Source organism: Rhizophagus irregularis, chromosome 23 (genome assembly GCF_026210795.1).
Source record: "Rhizophagus irregularis chromosome 23, complete sequence".
Lineage (NCBI taxonomy): Eukaryota > Fungi > Glomeromycota > Glomeromycetes > Glomerales > Glomeraceae > Rhizophagus > Rhizophagus irregularis.
This window is the reverse complement of record NC_089451.1, coordinates 494,619-509,958: the sequence shown is the minus strand read 5'-3', so window position 1 is coordinate 509,958 and position 15,340 is coordinate 494,619. Positions and strand designations below refer to the sequence as shown.

The window sequence follows — 15,340 nt, the reverse complement described above, 5'->3', positions numbered from 1 at the left end:
ATTGGCTATTTATTTTCGCGTCTAGATAATCACGCATCTAAATTTAATATAAAGGTTTTTAAAGTCTTAAATAATAAAGGTTTATATACCCCAAATAATATAGTACATATAACCGTTAAATTAAAAATTTATTAAATTTACAGTGTAAAATATTTTTTTTTTTTTAGGATTCTAATAAAGGCAAAATTTTTCGATCCCAATTTGTGTCCCATCGATCTTTTTGAAATTCAGACACATTTTCTCTCATACTTTCAAGTTTTGATGCATTTGCTGGATAATTAGTAAACAAATCCTTTATATGGACCGACGAAATAAATAAATAAATAAATAAACATTTTTAAAACTACACAAAAGATAACATTTAATTAAGAAAACTTACAATTAATTGTTCAGCAAGCTGTTCTTCATTGTTAAATATCAATCCATTCTTATTATGTCGAACCAGCTCGTTAAGACTAAGTTGATAGAAAACACAAAATTTATTTTAGATTAACTTGAAAGAAAATTTTAAGATGTATGATTTTAACTCACCAATCAAATCCAACTGCACATACGGGTAATCCACATCCAAACATGTCAACAACCTTCATGGGAAGATCCATGCCCGATGAAGATGTGTGAAGACAAACTCCTAAATCAGCCGAACCTAATAATCACTATATTAGTTTCTTCATCATTACCACTATATAACATACTACATACTTTCTAATTTAGTATAATACCTAATAATAACGGGTAATCCTCTGCTGATAGCCACATCGTAATAATTCTCACACGTCGCATCGACATTTTACTAATTTCCTTTTCATACTTTTCTTTTAAAGGACCCTTTCCTGTAATTACAAAAAGTAATTTTGGAAAAGTTTCATCCTCTACTTCATCACACCTTTGTGCTGCTTTAAGTAATATTGAAAAATCTTCATCGGCAGTCCAACTTGTACTGCTGATGATTAATATTGGTCGATCATGTCGATATTTTACAGTATTATCGGCCAAAGATTTTGTTGTTAATAAAGTTGAATTAGTAGATGATGGTGGTAAAAATTCAGAACCAATTGATTGTTTTAATATTATTTCTTCTAAATTAATTCTTAATAAAAACTAAAATAGAATAAATGAAAATAAACATTTTTTTTTAATGTATTTATTTAATTTTCTTTCGATTAATAATAATATTACCTCATGTATTTCATCAATAGTTAATCTTCTAAAATGAGCCGGAGGTTTATCATATAAAGTAACGATTTTACCTCTAAATATAAAATAATTAATTAAAATATTGCTAATACAGATAAATGTTTGATAAAATTTACTTACTTGACATCCCATTTATACATCAACTCACGATGCATAGCAGAACTGACAGTTAAGTGAGCATGAGCTCGACCTCCATAAAGCTTTTCATACCACTTTGCAATTTTTACAATACGACTATCGTGACCTAATCTTAAACCTAGAATAGTATATCCAAAATTGTGCCAATCTATAATTAAATTTGTTGAACGTAACCAACATACGAATTGTACGATCATCAATGTAGGTATCGCTGGAGGATTCTATTTAAAAATTAAAGTCAGGAGAATACTAAAAAAAAAAGATTTAAAGTATCAAAAAGCACCTGAACAAGAACGAAATCAGGTCGATTTATTCTAAAGAGAAGAGTCCAATATAAAATCAAAATTTGGGAGTAAACTTTTATCGGAGCAAATAAAAGAAATAACATCTTTGGCACATTTTCCGGAAGACGCCACGGATGTGATATATAATGAATTTTAATTTTCGGGTTATCAATAATTTGAGAAGGTGTTGTGCCTGATCAAGATGGAAAAGGAGATTATTTAATTGAACTATTCTTAATTAGCTAAATTAAAATAAAAAAGATATTACCATCATAACCTATGAAATCAACCGTCCAACCATTTTGAGCAAAACTCAAAGCGTGATACCGCATTCTTGGGGAACGTCCAATGTCACCCAATACAATAAGTGTAACATTTTTTGAGATGTTCAATCCAATTGATAAAGAACGGTTTTGAAAATATATGCCGATAAGTCGAAATAACACAATAAAGACTAAAAATATAGCGAGTATATTGGATTCCGATAACTTTATTATTGGATCTGAATCGCTCATTGTTTCAAATATGATAATTAATTAACTAATAATGGAATTATAATTAAAGAATTGTGCATTAATATATTTGCAAATTACTCTTAAAATTGATATATCGCCTTGTTTTTTCTTTTGTTAACTCGGGAATGTTCCAAATGCGTATATTATTATAGAGAACATTCTGGGTTTTTATCCATCAAGTCATTTTCAGACTGGTGCCAACAATTTATTCGTCATTGTAACAAAATAATTGAAGACGATTACAAGCTAAAAATTAAATTGCTTTACCTATAAAACGGAACTTGGGTTTATACTTTTGAATTAGGAAAAAAAAAAAAGATCGAAGTAAAAAAAAGGGGGAGAAATTTTTATAATAAAAAATTTACCAATTAGATTACGCCAAATTATCAGGGTTTACACACTAAAACGATCTGTTATCAATTCCCAATTATAGCAAATTACAGCATCCGTGTTAAAGTATGCTTTTTGGACGATACGATACTTAAAGATGAAACATTTTATTTCGTAAAATGTTTGAGATGTATATACACACACATAGCATATAAGCAAATATAAAAAGAATTAAGATTGACAAATAAAAAAATTAACTAAATATTAAAACTAAAGTAATAAAATAACGCGTAACGTATTGTGATCATACGCATATATAAATGCACATAATATTAAAGTTTGAAACATAATTATAATAATTACTTAAAAAAATATATATATATATATATATGTAATATGTATCATTGATTACATTGATTATCACCTTTTCTACATAATCTTTCTCTATCCAATATCGAAGCAGCCGAAGAAGTTGTTAACCTACTCATAATCTCTTTTAAACTTTTATTTTCAAATTCTAATTCTTGCACCTTTCGTTTCAATGATTGATTCTCATCTGATAAAGATTGAATCATTTCATTCTTTTCTCGATCTAACTTTTGCTTCTTTGCTCGATATTTTTTACTTGCCAATAGATTTCTATGACGACGATCTTGAAGTATTATTTGTGACATAGGATCACTACCTTGATGAGTTTTCGTTGAAGATAATCCATTGATACCATTATTATTACAATTTGATATAGGATTATCCATTTGTTGATAACATTGTTCTTCATAATTATTTCGATTATTATTGTTATTATTATTATTATTAGAATTATCAAACGACGATCTTTCTGATGGCATATTTTAGTTAAGGGAGGGAAGTAAGAAGGCGAAAACTTTACTCGTAACAAACTTGTATTGATAGATTTTGGTAAGAAAGAAAACTTTAAATTTTTTTTTTTTATAACTTAAGGGAAGGGAGGAAACAAAAAATCTTGTATGTTACGCGTTATTGGGACTCGTTTTCTTATTAAAAAAAGAAAGAAAAAAGAATCGATATAAGAAAAAAATGGAAAAGAAAATCATAAATGTCAAAGCTTTATAAGGAGATTTAAAAAAGAAAAAGGAATAAATCGCATCTTAAAAAATATAGAAAAGTATTTTTTTGATCTGTCATAATTTTTATATGATTGATAAAATAATTTTTCCGAGTTCACACGAATAAAAAAAAAATTTATATCTTTTTAATATGACGTCATGTTCTCTTATTTCAATGATTCAATTATTTTTCACCAATCATTTAATATTTTTTTAAAAAGTTATAAAAAACATTGATGTCATTAATGAGAATCTCACCTCTTTTTTACTTAGTATAGAACAATTTTTTTAAAAAGTCATATTATATTATAAAACGCGTATTTTTTTCAATTAAACAATTCCCACACCATGATGCGTGAATTCATCATAACTTTATTGATTGGTTGTGTTACTTTATAATGAATTCAAAATTTGGGTTAGCAAATGTATTGAAAAATGGTTAGATTATTATTTATTTATTTTTCCGAAAGGAAAATTTTCAGATGCAAATGCTTTTTTTGCTATCCAGAGCCTTATTTTTTATTTCGATATTTTAGTATAATTAGTTTCTTTATTATTAAAACTTTTATAATATTATAATTATAATTTTATTTTATATAAAAAAAAAATCATGGTTTATTTATTTTATTTTTATTAGTAAAAGAATAAAGATAGTGTAAATCGTAATTATTGTACTTTTACATCGATCTGTTTTTTATTTTTAATCTATTTAATCACAATGTGATTTACATAATTACATAATGAATATAATGAGTACGATTTGGAACGGGAACGGAAATATTTTCAGCCCCATATGTCGGAATGTGCGGATGCACATGAAAAAATTTCGATTTTTTGGATGTTCTATATATTGTATATCTTTTATATAAAGTCGTCAAAAATATCGAACATATAAAACAACGAATACAGATAATTATTGATGGACAAATTTCATCATGAAATAATAATAATTTAATTTATCAATTAAAAAAACAATTAAATGTACTGTATACATTAATGCTTGATGATGTATACTTGAAAAACAATAAATAATGTCAAAAGAAAAAATAATGTCAATCATATACATATAAAGTTTTTTACATCATGCTTCTCTATCCTTCTAGAAATAACGACCGATGTACGTATACATGTAATACTAATTTTATTAACTAACTATAATCTTCTAAAATATTACCGAATCATAAGTATTGATATAAAAAGAATTTCCATAATAAAATTATCTTAGAAATGCATCAAAATCTACCATTTTTTTTTATAACAAATAACAAATAATAAATGTACTTAACTAATAAATAATATTAGTAATATATTATTTTAATTATAAAAAAAAAAGTAATATACTACTATTTTATATAAACATATAACTAATATTAATATTATTTAAAAAAAAAAAAAAATATGCTTAACTGTTAATAGTATGCAATCCAATTTTACCCCTGAGAATAATTACCCGATTTAAATTGTGTGTTTACGATCATTTCACGTGAAACGTATTTTTAAAAATAAATCTCAAAATAAGTTTTGTTTTTTTAGGTATTCTTTGTTACAATATGTCGAGTCAAGAGAATTCGAGTGATGACAATGTTAACATTAATAATCAAGAGACAAACCAAGAAAATTTATTTCAAAATATAGGGCAAATAGTTGATAATGATGACGTTAAACCAACCGAAATTGAAAGTTATTGTGTTAATTGTGGTGAAAATGTACTTTAATCAATAAAAAATTTAAATTTGATACACGATTTTGTTTTTTTTCTTGATTTTTGGGAATTAAATTTGGTATGTCAATAGGGAATTACAAAATTGTTATTAACAAAAATCCCACATTGGAGAGATATTGTTATTATGAGCTTTGATTGTAAGGTAATTAACAAACTTTATTATATTCAAAATAACTCAATTTTTTTACTAATTTCATTCTTTTTAATTAGCATTGTGGGTTTAATAATAATGAAGTTCAATTCGCTGGCGTAATATCAGAAAAGGGAAGTGTATACACATGTACGATTGATGATAAACAAGATTTAGATCGTCAATTAGTAAAATCCGAAACTGCTTCAATAAAAATCAAAGAAATTGATTTGGAAATTCCTGCTACAACAAAAAGAGGTCATCTTACGACTGTAGAAGGAATAATTTCAAGTATAGTTGAAGATTTATCAGCGGATCAACCTGTTAGAAAAGAAATGGATGAAATAAATTATGAAAAAATTGAAGTTATAATACAAAAGTTGAAAAGTTATTTGGAGAACAAAGAACCCTTTACTATTATAGTTGATGATCCTGCTGGCAATAGGTATGATTATAAGAAACATGGGTTAAGTATTTGGTCATTAGCTATAAGAATGATGACAAAAACTTTTTTTTTTATTAGTTATATTGAAAGTTTGTGTGTCACAACTTCAGATCCGAAACTTCACGTTAGACATTACTTTAGAACACGTGATATGGATATTTCGTTAGGTTTAACCGTTCCTGATGACCAACAAGACAGTACACAAACTACTGATGATGGTGACAATGATGTTCCAGAAGTCATGATATTTCCGGAAAATTGTTCTCATTGTAACGCACCAAGTGAAACTAAAATGCATGTATTAAACATTCCTCATTTCAAAGAAGTTATTATAATGGCAACAACTTGTGATGTAAGTAAATTTCTCTGTATTCACTTATTAACCCAATATTAACTAAGTACATATTTTTTTAAATTCATTTATAGGTTTGCGGGTATAAATCTAATGAGGTTAAATCAGGCGGATGTATATCCCCGCTTGGCAAGAAAATTACATTAAAAATTGAAGATTTGGATGATATGTCAAGAGATATCTTAAAAAGTGAAACATGTGGTCTAAGTATACCTGAAGCAGAATTAGAGTTAACATCTGGTACACTTGGAGGTCGTTTTACGACCGTTGAAGGCTTATTAAAACAAATTCATGATGAATTAGAAGAAAAAGTTCCTTTCATTAATGGAGATAGTGTGAATAATGAGAGAAAAGTTGTTTTTCAAAAATTTATGGATAAATTAAATAGTGTTATTAGTGGTGAGGTATTACCCGTTACTTTAATACTTGATGATCCTCTTGATAATAGTTATTTACAGAATCCTTATGCTCCAGGTAAGAATTAAGTTAGTCTGAAATTCTTCTTTTTTTTTGATGCTCTTTGAATAATTGATTAATTAATTTTAATAGATCCTGACCCTAATATGACCATTGAACATTATGAAAGAACCTGGGAACAAAACGAATTTCTCGGGTTAAATGATATAGTTTTAGACAATTATAATGAGTCAAATAACGAGAATAATGAAAATGATGAATCAAATAGCAACTCGCCAAATGATGTGTTGTAAATTAATTATATCATTAGTTTTACACGGGCTTAGTAATAAAGAAATTTTGAAGTCTATAATGACTATTTTTGTTACTCCAAAGACGCGTCATATATTTACAAAATGTTTATTAACATTATTAAATAATGAATAATAATTAAAAGTAACACTTAATAACATTTAATTCTGAGTCATGATATATTATATTATAGTATTTATAGATAAAAAATAGAAAAAGAAATTCCGACATACTTTGATAATCTGGGTTATAGGCCAATAGGAGTTTTAATTAAAGCTGCAAGATTACCATGTAAAGTATTAATCTTCTAAATTACTAAATTAAGCAATAAATCACTTTGGCTATCAGTACTACAATACGTGAGAGAAAAATCGCAAAATCCTCTCTCTCATATCACACGAACCAACGAAAACCAACTATATAAAACTATCAAGGTTTACCTAATTTTTAGTATTTAAAATATGAAAATAAAACGTGTATTGCGTACAACTAAAGCACGTCGTAATCAAATATCTTCTGCGCCATCAAGTTCAGCCCCACAGCAGCAGCAACAGCAGCAACAGCAAGAGAGTGTTATTTTACCACAGTTTCTTGATGGGCCTGACGTTACCGAAGAGCAAAAACAACTTATTTTAAAGCGTGTTCTCGAAGTTAGATCAAAGTATAACGCATTTGTGGAAAAAGACGTTTGTCAAAAGGTATAAGTAACAAAAACGCGTATTATATAATCATTTAATATAATACAAGTAAATATGTATTTATACATATTAATAATGATCGTTTTAAGGTCAAAACAATTTTATTCGCTTCGGATTTGACAGAAGATGAAGCACGATTGGCTCTATCTATTTGTAACGATAATGAACAAGATGTACTTAATAGACTTTCAGGAAAGGGTGCACAAAAATTTCGTAATATGTTAAAACCAGCATCTCGAGATACTGCGGAATGTATTGAAAGCGGCTCCGAAGATGAAAATTTGGATCCTGTAGATCCGCTCGAAAGCATCACTTTCCCCTATCGTCTTCCATCTACACCAACTACTATTATCAGTCTTGGTAGTTATCACAAGTCGACGGCTGCTTGGTGGTCAAATCCAGGATCGTTATATCATCACCCAATTCCAATTAATTATAAAGCCATGCGTGTTGAAAAAAATAGGTCCTTCATTATGTCAATTGATGAAGATCCAGAAACCGGGAATCCACGTTTCATTGTAACAGACCAAACAACTAATGCTACTTTTGTAGGAAATACTCCCACAAAACCATGGACAACGATTTGTATTTCTTACAAAGGTTCAAGAAGTACGTCATTAAATATTTTCTTTGAAGCACGTGACGTAATTAACATTTAAGGCTAATGCAAAAATTTTATTTAAAAGCGACGCGTATTTCAGGGCCATTGTACTTTGGATTCTCTGATCCTACTTTACAGCGATTATTAACAAAGATGGTTCAAGAAAGTGACATAAATGAATACTATTATCGATTTGTTGGAGACGGGGAATCATTTTGTGCAGATAAAGACTGGAAAGATGAAGAAAGGCAACTATTATTATCAGAGATTAGCCGACGTTGTGATAGTATTTCTGCTGGTGATAATATGGAAGAAGCTAAAAATTTTCCATTTGGGCTAGTCTCACGTAATATTCCAAATAGAACAGGATTTCAATGTCAATTTGAATACAATAGATTAGTTATGATTGGTCAAATTTCCGAATTTGATGGTTGTCCGGTGCAACCATTGCGTGTAAATTACGATAAGCTTGTTAAGTCCCTAGCTTCTAATGGCCAAATGAAACGTGCGAGGAAATTTTCAGGACAAAATCAGGTTGATTCCTGGATTAAAAAACCCATTGGCGGTCCTAATCCATGGAATCCGTTACCGGATATGAAAGATGCAATTACTTTGGAACCAATGAACGAACCGGCTATTTCTCCTGATGGGTAAGTGTTATTTATTACCCAATTAACATGTTAACGGGTATTAATTAACAAAAATTTTAATTTTTCGAACAGGTATGTGTGTGACTATCAGACATGGACTAGAATTCTAAGATCACCCGAGTCAAAAGATACATGCCCGTAAGTTTTTTTTTTATTGCTTTTACCTGATATAAGTTTATTAATTTGTCATTTAATAGGTTCACCAAGAAATCATTATCTCGTCGTCAATTGGTCAAATTAACATTCGATAATATTGCCGAATATGTGGATAAAATACGTGAATCTTAAAACAAATCTAAAAGTGAATATTAACAATAGTGTATATATATATAAATACATTTATTCTCTCGTCAATGTATCGTTTTACATAGTTTGTAGATATATATAATAAAATAGAGAGAATAATGTATGAATTATTATTATTACTATGACATTAATACATATTTGGAAGAATAAAGGATAAAGAATATAGTTAAATATCAAGATTTACTAATTATTACTTGCTGTAACCAGTATGTATTGATAACTTAGCGTATAATTTTATTATTTTAGATCATCGTCACAATGAATTAAAAAAAAAAAAATGATAATTTTTTATCACTGCTTCTCTTATATACTTTTTATTCAAGATTTAAGATTCAGTTTCTTCTTTCTTAAATACATAAGTTAAGCCACACTATCAAGAATTAAAAATAAACTTATTATTATATTTAAATAGATTTTATCTAGTAATACGTAAATAAACTTTTACCTTTCCACAATATTGACGGTCATAATGCCATGCCATAAAAATGCCAGCACCGCATGTGGCAGTTGGGCATTCTCTAAAAGATGATCATAATAAATCGCGCGAAAATTTTCAGTTCACTGGCAAACATATCAGGCAAAATTTAAAGATTAATCTTTATTAGTTCTGACCTGCGAAGTCGCGAAATCTTGCCATTATCGTCAACCTTGTAATATTTGAGTACTGCTAATTTGACTTTCTTTCTCTTGTGCTTGATCTTTTTTGGCGTGGTGTAGGTTTTCTTCTTACGTTTCTTACCACCACCTCTCAAACGAAGAACTAAATGTAAGGTTGATTCTTTTTGGATATTATAATCAGAAAGAGTACGATTATCCTCGAGCTATTATTTTTAGATAGGTTAGTTAATAGTCATATGATCAGTAAGTTTTTGAGCAATGAGAATGCAATAAGAATGAATTGGATCATTTAATAAGATTAATTTGAAAGAAAAAGATTTCACCTGCTTTCCGGCAAAGATCAAACGCTGTTGATCAGGAGGGATTCCTTTAGAATTTAATGAAATTACAAAAATGTTATTTCATGGTTTAAAACTATAAAACGTAAAAATTAAATTCATTACCCTCTTTATCTTGTATCTTGGTCTTGACAGCATCAATAGTGTCGGATGACTCAACCTCAAGGGTGATAGTCTTACCCGTCAAAGTTTTCACGAAAATCTGCATACCTTTCTTTTATAAAAAAAAAAAATTTTTTGGACTTTTTTTTTCTCATCAGTGATTTTTAGTCTCATGATCACATGATTACCACCAAATTTCTATCACGTGATCAAAGTTTGCAGATCATTTCCAAAATAGATGATAAAATTTACCGTGTTCATGTTTTTTCATAGTAAAAAGCACTATGCAGTTTTTAAAATCAAATCCTATACGCATTTTTGCTTTTTTGCAAGTTTATTTAGAGAAAAAATGGAGATTTTGAATATCAATTTCTTAATAAAGTCAACTTTTACAAAATTCAATATAAAAGTTAAAAATGACATTCATAACCTCTCTTAACTATAATCAAACGAATTAAAAATTATTGTATTTAAAGTTTCACCAAAATTTCGATAAATTGCTCTAGTCAATTTTAGTTATGATCGGCAAAATTTTGATCACGTGCCAGTAATTGTTTGGTGGAGCGTCCTTAACCTATAACCTTTATCTTACGCGAAGAAATATTTATCTTATATAAAAAATTCTTGTACTTTAGTGTTTTTAAGAAAAAGAGCAAAGAAATATTTATCTAAAATAACTTTCATAATTCTTGCAATTTTTATTTCATTTATAAAATTTGTTGTAAATATATTATTTATTATTTTTTTTATTTTTTTTTTTAAAAAAAAAGATAAATAGACCATATTTTTGAACTAGCATATGAATCTAATCAATCTTATATATATATACCAAATTTTATCATATACCCAAATTTTATCGTACATCCCAGTTTAAGTTAAAGGTCTACATCCTGGATGCTCTTTGGCAATTATCACGTGAAATTTACGTAATATGCGCAGCAAAAAAAAATCCCGATCGATAAAAAAATGTGCGCAAAAAGATTACATGTAAGAATTCAATTTGATCAAAAAATATTCCATTCATTTTGTAGCATATTTAAATTCACTTTACTCTTCTAGTCTAAGTGGACTTTACTGTTTGCATTTCTCGAAGATCGTGACAAAATATCACACTTTCACTTTCTATATATGTATTTTTTGTTCGCGATTTTTCGCTGCCTTTTTTTTTTGAAAAAAAAGCCCAGATCTAAATAAATTTATTTGGTTTATCCTAACTTTATTTACAATTTCTTTTTATTTTATTTTATTTTATTTTATTTTTTTTTTACAATCAAAATCCCGTACTTATGGAATTTTGCCAAGCAAATTGGTATTTTAATAAAACAGACTTCTTATCACATTCACCATCACGCTACGACGGTATATCCGTTGTGGACGAAAAAAAATTACGAAGCAAAGGGATCAAATATATTGTACAAGTTTGCGTCAGCATAAAACTGTATCCTAAATTATCATGAGATAGTTCTCAACTACGCGAATAAAATAACATTTTCTATTATTATATATTCTTAACTTTATTTGAATTATTAATTTCAGTCCCCAGATCGTAATCGCAACGGCCTCAGTATATTTTCACAGATTTTTTATGCGCAAAAGTTTTAGAGAGTTCCACCCCTACGTAAGATAATCTATTCGCATTATTATTAGAATTATCAGAGTATATATCATTATGATGTATTAAAAATACATATTTATTGATTTATACTAATTTTTGTCTCAAATAGGATGTTGGGGGTGCTTGCGTGCTTCTAGCTGTAAAAGTGGAAGAGCCTAAACCTAGGCGAACCCTTGGCGACGTTTCATCTGCATGCGCTCGTATAGCGCGCAGAGATAAAAGCCTGGACGATAAAAAAGTCAGTAATATATTTCCTTTAAATATATTTTATATCTGGAGGAAATCGCATAAGCACGTTTTGATAATATTTAAGAAAAAGATCATGAAAAATTAATTTATTTTTAATTTGTATTAATGAAACTAATGTATAATTTTATTATAGGAAATTGAAATGTGGATTGACACTTTAAAACATCTGGAACCATTAATTGCAGCAATACTTTGCTTCGATTTACAAGTCGATCATCCGTACTTACCCTTATTAAAATATACAAAAGAATTAAAGGGTAAGAGTTGAGTTTTATAAATTGATTAATAATTTTCGTAATCTATTTACTAACAAGTTGTTATTTCCTTTAGGGTATAGTAAAGAAGTTTTAAGGGATCTGGCTTCTGCAGCATGGGCAATTATAAATCACAGGTAAAAAATTATTTTGTACCTTATTATTAAAAATTACGTACATACTAAGTTATAATTTTTATATATAGCCATCGAACACCGATTTGTTTGTTTTATCAACCAACAACAATAGCCAGCGCAGCTGTATTTATCGCGTCCAAAGTGGGAGATGTATCGTTGAACGATGACGCAACGAAAGGAACAGTATGGTGGAATGTCATGCAAAGCAATATTTACGAGACAACAAGTAATTAATCGACTGTCTATTAAGTAGTCAAATTAATTGACGTTTAATTCTAATATTAATAATTTTATTTGATTGCTCAATATTTGTCTCCAGAATGCGTCGATGACATTTTTGATATGTACACGACAACATGCCCTAAATTAGTAAGGAAAAAAGCAAGTACTATAATATCCAGTTTTGTTTTATATTAAGTGCATCTGTTTTTTTAAAATTGTTAATTATCTCATTTTTTTACGTAGAACACGAGTTCTGAAGAGACAAAAATAAATCCTCTTGCAAATGCAACGATTGTCATGAACTCGTGTGAAACTAACAAAGCTCTTATGTCAGGATCAACAACTCCAATTACCAATCCATTATTTCATGAATATGAACTTATCAATATCGATCAAATCTGCGAACCTCCGATAGAAAACCCATCACCATCAAGTCATACCATAGACAATGATGAGGACGAAATTGAATTAGAAAATGGAGATGATACTGTAATTGAGGTAGAATGTGAGGGGGCAGCGCATTACTTTAATTCAGTATCAAATGAAGAGGGGGAATATTTACAGGATGGACAATATGGTGATAAAGATTCACAATACGGTGGATATGAAGAAGACGACGAAGATATGGAGTTTTCAGATGGGTCACAGTTCACAGATTCGCAACATACAGTGCCGTCAGAGGAAGGAGAGGAATATCCTGAATCACAGTATGAGGATGATGGCGTAGAGTCGCAGCGCTATGAATCACAAAATGAAGATGGCGCACTTACACAGCACGATGGATCACAATATGAAGATGGTATATATTCACAGCATAATGGATCACGAAGTGAAGATGGTGCATATTCACAGCATGAAAGATCATATTATGAAAACGGCACAAATTCACATGATGGATTATTACAAGATGAAGAGCAAGGCGAAATAAACACACAAAACGGCAACGGATTTTATAATAACAATGTACAATCAACTAATCATCAAGGTGAAGATGATGATGTTAGTACTATAGGAGATGAGTTAGAAGAGAATGTCGCTGATGATGTAGAAATGCATGACGTAAACGGGATCGCTAATTAATACATTTCTTTATAATTTTTTTTTCTTTTTGGCAAACCAAAAGTATACAGTAATAGATTACATCTTACTGATATATTAAAAGTATATAGTAATTCTTTAGCATTTTAGTTTAACATGATAACCGCGACTATTATATCTCATAATATTGATAGCAAATTTTTTTGCTTTTTAATATGAAAACATGTAAAATAAAAAGAACATCACAAGAAAAAAAATCTTGCCGACGATTTGAATCAAGAAGTCAAATTTATCATTAGTTCGTTATAAGAAAATGAGAACTTTATACCTACATTTTGAGCCACTATCCCTTGGTTATATGAATATTAGATATGCAGTGATAATACTAGATATGCAGTAATCATAATCTTTAGAATTAAATGTGTTATATATACTATTAATTTTTTTTTAGAATTTTATACTTATATGAAAGAGGGGTAAAAACATATCATTAATTCCACTGGAATTAAAGTATCAAAAACTTAAATTTTGGCAAAATTATGTTTAACAAAACCAAAAAAAAAAAAGATAAAAGGATTGGATATTAATAGTTTAAATTGGTTAAATGAGTTTCTCATAAAAAAACTCTATTTTATTGTTTCCTTTATCCATATAATACATAATCATTAAGTTTTATGAATTCCTTATTAACTTTATAACATGAAATATATAAGTACAGAACTTTTAAAAATTAACTCAGATTATTTTAAAATAAAAAAAATCAACATAAGAATATTTTATATATTTATTATAAACTATTAGAAATCATAAATTTTTCTTTTTTATTTTATCTATAAATTTATTTTAAACATAATATTTTATAATTATCTGATAAATAATATTTTACTTATTACAGGTAAATGATTGGCTGAAAATAAGCTATGAAGTGGTTTATTCAGCCAATCATTTACCTATAATAAATACAAACAATGTAATCATTTTCTATCAGATAAATTTTATATCCATCTAATAAAGTATAATTTATTACTTATTCTTTCTTCCTATTATTTTTCCTACAAATTTTGTAATGAAAGTCAAAAAGCAACTTAATAAAAATAAATCTACATTAAATAAGACAAATAAATATATTAAATATTTAAATATTATTTATTTATAATGCTTAAAGTTTACAGTATACAGTCAAACCTTTATATAACGATATATTAGGACTTATAAGAAAAAATTTAAAAAATATCATTATATCAAATTATACCGATATTTATATATCCTCACATATAGTGGAAATGTAAAATTTTATTAGTATATCAAGTTTTAATAATGTATCGATATATCAAATATCGGTATATTGAGTTCTGACTGTATTCCATTTTATTTTTAGAAAATTATGTACTACACTACCTATTTAGAAAGAAATTTCAAAAGTAAAGCAAAATGCTTATATTAAAAATACTCACAAATCTACAAAAAAACTGGATATTCCATTTTGAAGATTTTTGTTTGCAAGTAGAAATAATAAATTAAAAACTATTAGTAGTTTAAAACAGATTAAAAGTAAAATATCTAACTTTATTTTAATTATAAAAATAACAACTGGCAAAGAATATT

General features: G+C 27.9%; 6 protein-coding genes across 7 annotated transcripts; 3 read left to right on the top strand and 3 right to left on the bottom strand.

Moving 5' to 3' along the window:
- Positions 1-109: 109 nt before the first annotated feature.
- On the bottom strand, positions 110-2,441 carry OCT59_015094 (uncharacterized protein). The gene is made up of 9 exons (XM_066139767.1): positions 2,402-2,441; positions 1,888-2,159; positions 1,619-1,812; positions 1,318-1,556; positions 1,180-1,252; positions 723-1,101; positions 532-646; positions 380-455; positions 110-292 (listed from the first exon to the last, which is right to left on the bottom strand). Exons 2-9 carry the CDS (start codon positions 2,132-2,134, stop codon positions 164-166), a joined length of 1,452 nt encoding a protein of 483 aa, XP_066002611.1. The 5' UTR covers positions 2,135-2,159; positions 2,402-2,441; the 3' UTR covers positions 110-163.
- Positions 2,442-2,599: 158 nt separating this feature from the next.
- On the bottom strand, positions 2,600-3,659 carry OCT59_015093 (uncharacterized protein). The gene has a single exon (XM_025321919.2). It carries the CDS (start codon positions 3,310-3,312, stop codon positions 2,866-2,868), a length of 447 nt encoding a protein of 148 aa, XP_025167611.2. The 5' UTR covers positions 3,313-3,659; the 3' UTR covers positions 2,600-2,865.
- A 1,421-nt stretch (positions 3,660-5,080) lies between these two features.
- On the top strand, positions 5,081-6,909 carry OCT59_015092 (uncharacterized protein; the record flags this gene model as incomplete). Its single annotated transcript, XM_025321918.2, has 6 exons — positions 5,081-5,255; positions 5,343-5,414; positions 5,483-5,847; positions 5,926-6,199; positions 6,274-6,673; positions 6,749-6,909. The coding sequence occupies exons 1-6, from the start codon at positions 5,100-5,102 to the stop codon at positions 6,907-6,909; spliced, it is 1,428 nt and encodes a 475-aa protein (XP_025167610.1). The 5' UTR covers positions 5,081-5,099.
- A 459-nt stretch (positions 6,910-7,368) lies between these two features.
- Positions 7,369-9,337, top strand: OCT59_015091 (uncharacterized protein; the record flags this gene model as incomplete). Its single annotated transcript, XM_025311861.2, has 5 exons — positions 7,369-7,605; positions 7,695-8,214; positions 8,292-8,856; positions 8,929-8,994; positions 9,054-9,337. 5 exons carry the CDS (start codon positions 7,369-7,371, stop codon positions 9,142-9,144), a joined length of 1,479 nt encoding a protein of 492 aa, XP_025167609.1. The 3' UTR covers positions 9,145-9,337.
- OCT59_015090 lies at positions 9,167-10,357 on the bottom strand. 2 transcript variants are annotated; one of them, XM_025321917.2, is made up of 5 exons: positions 10,224-10,357; positions 10,104-10,147; positions 9,775-9,983; positions 9,608-9,680; positions 9,167-9,532 (listed from the first exon to the last, which is right to left on the bottom strand). In XM_025321917.2, the coding sequence occupies exons 1-5, from the start codon at positions 10,324-10,326 to the stop codon at positions 9,488-9,490; spliced, it is 474 nt and encodes a 157-aa protein (XP_025167608.1). In that variant the 5' UTR covers positions 10,327-10,357; the 3' UTR covers positions 9,167-9,487. The 2 variants fall into 2 exon arrangements, with proteins under 2 accessions (XP_025167608.1, XP_066002610.1); XM_066139765.1 differs by having other exon boundaries at positions 9,608-9,678.
- A 1,149-nt stretch (positions 10,358-11,506) lies between these two features.
- OCT59_015089 (uncharacterized protein) lies at positions 11,507-14,526 on the top strand (the record flags this gene model as incomplete). The annotated part of the gene is made up of 8 exons (XM_066139764.1): positions 11,507-11,658; positions 11,757-11,838; positions 11,945-12,073; positions 12,218-12,341; positions 12,415-12,475; positions 12,544-12,701; positions 12,795-12,856; positions 12,941-14,526. 8 exons carry the CDS (start codon positions 11,507-11,509, stop codon positions 13,775-13,777), a joined length of 1,605 nt encoding a protein of 534 aa, XP_066002609.1. The 3' UTR covers positions 13,778-14,526.
- Between the last annotated feature and the right edge of the window lie 814 nt (positions 14,527-15,340).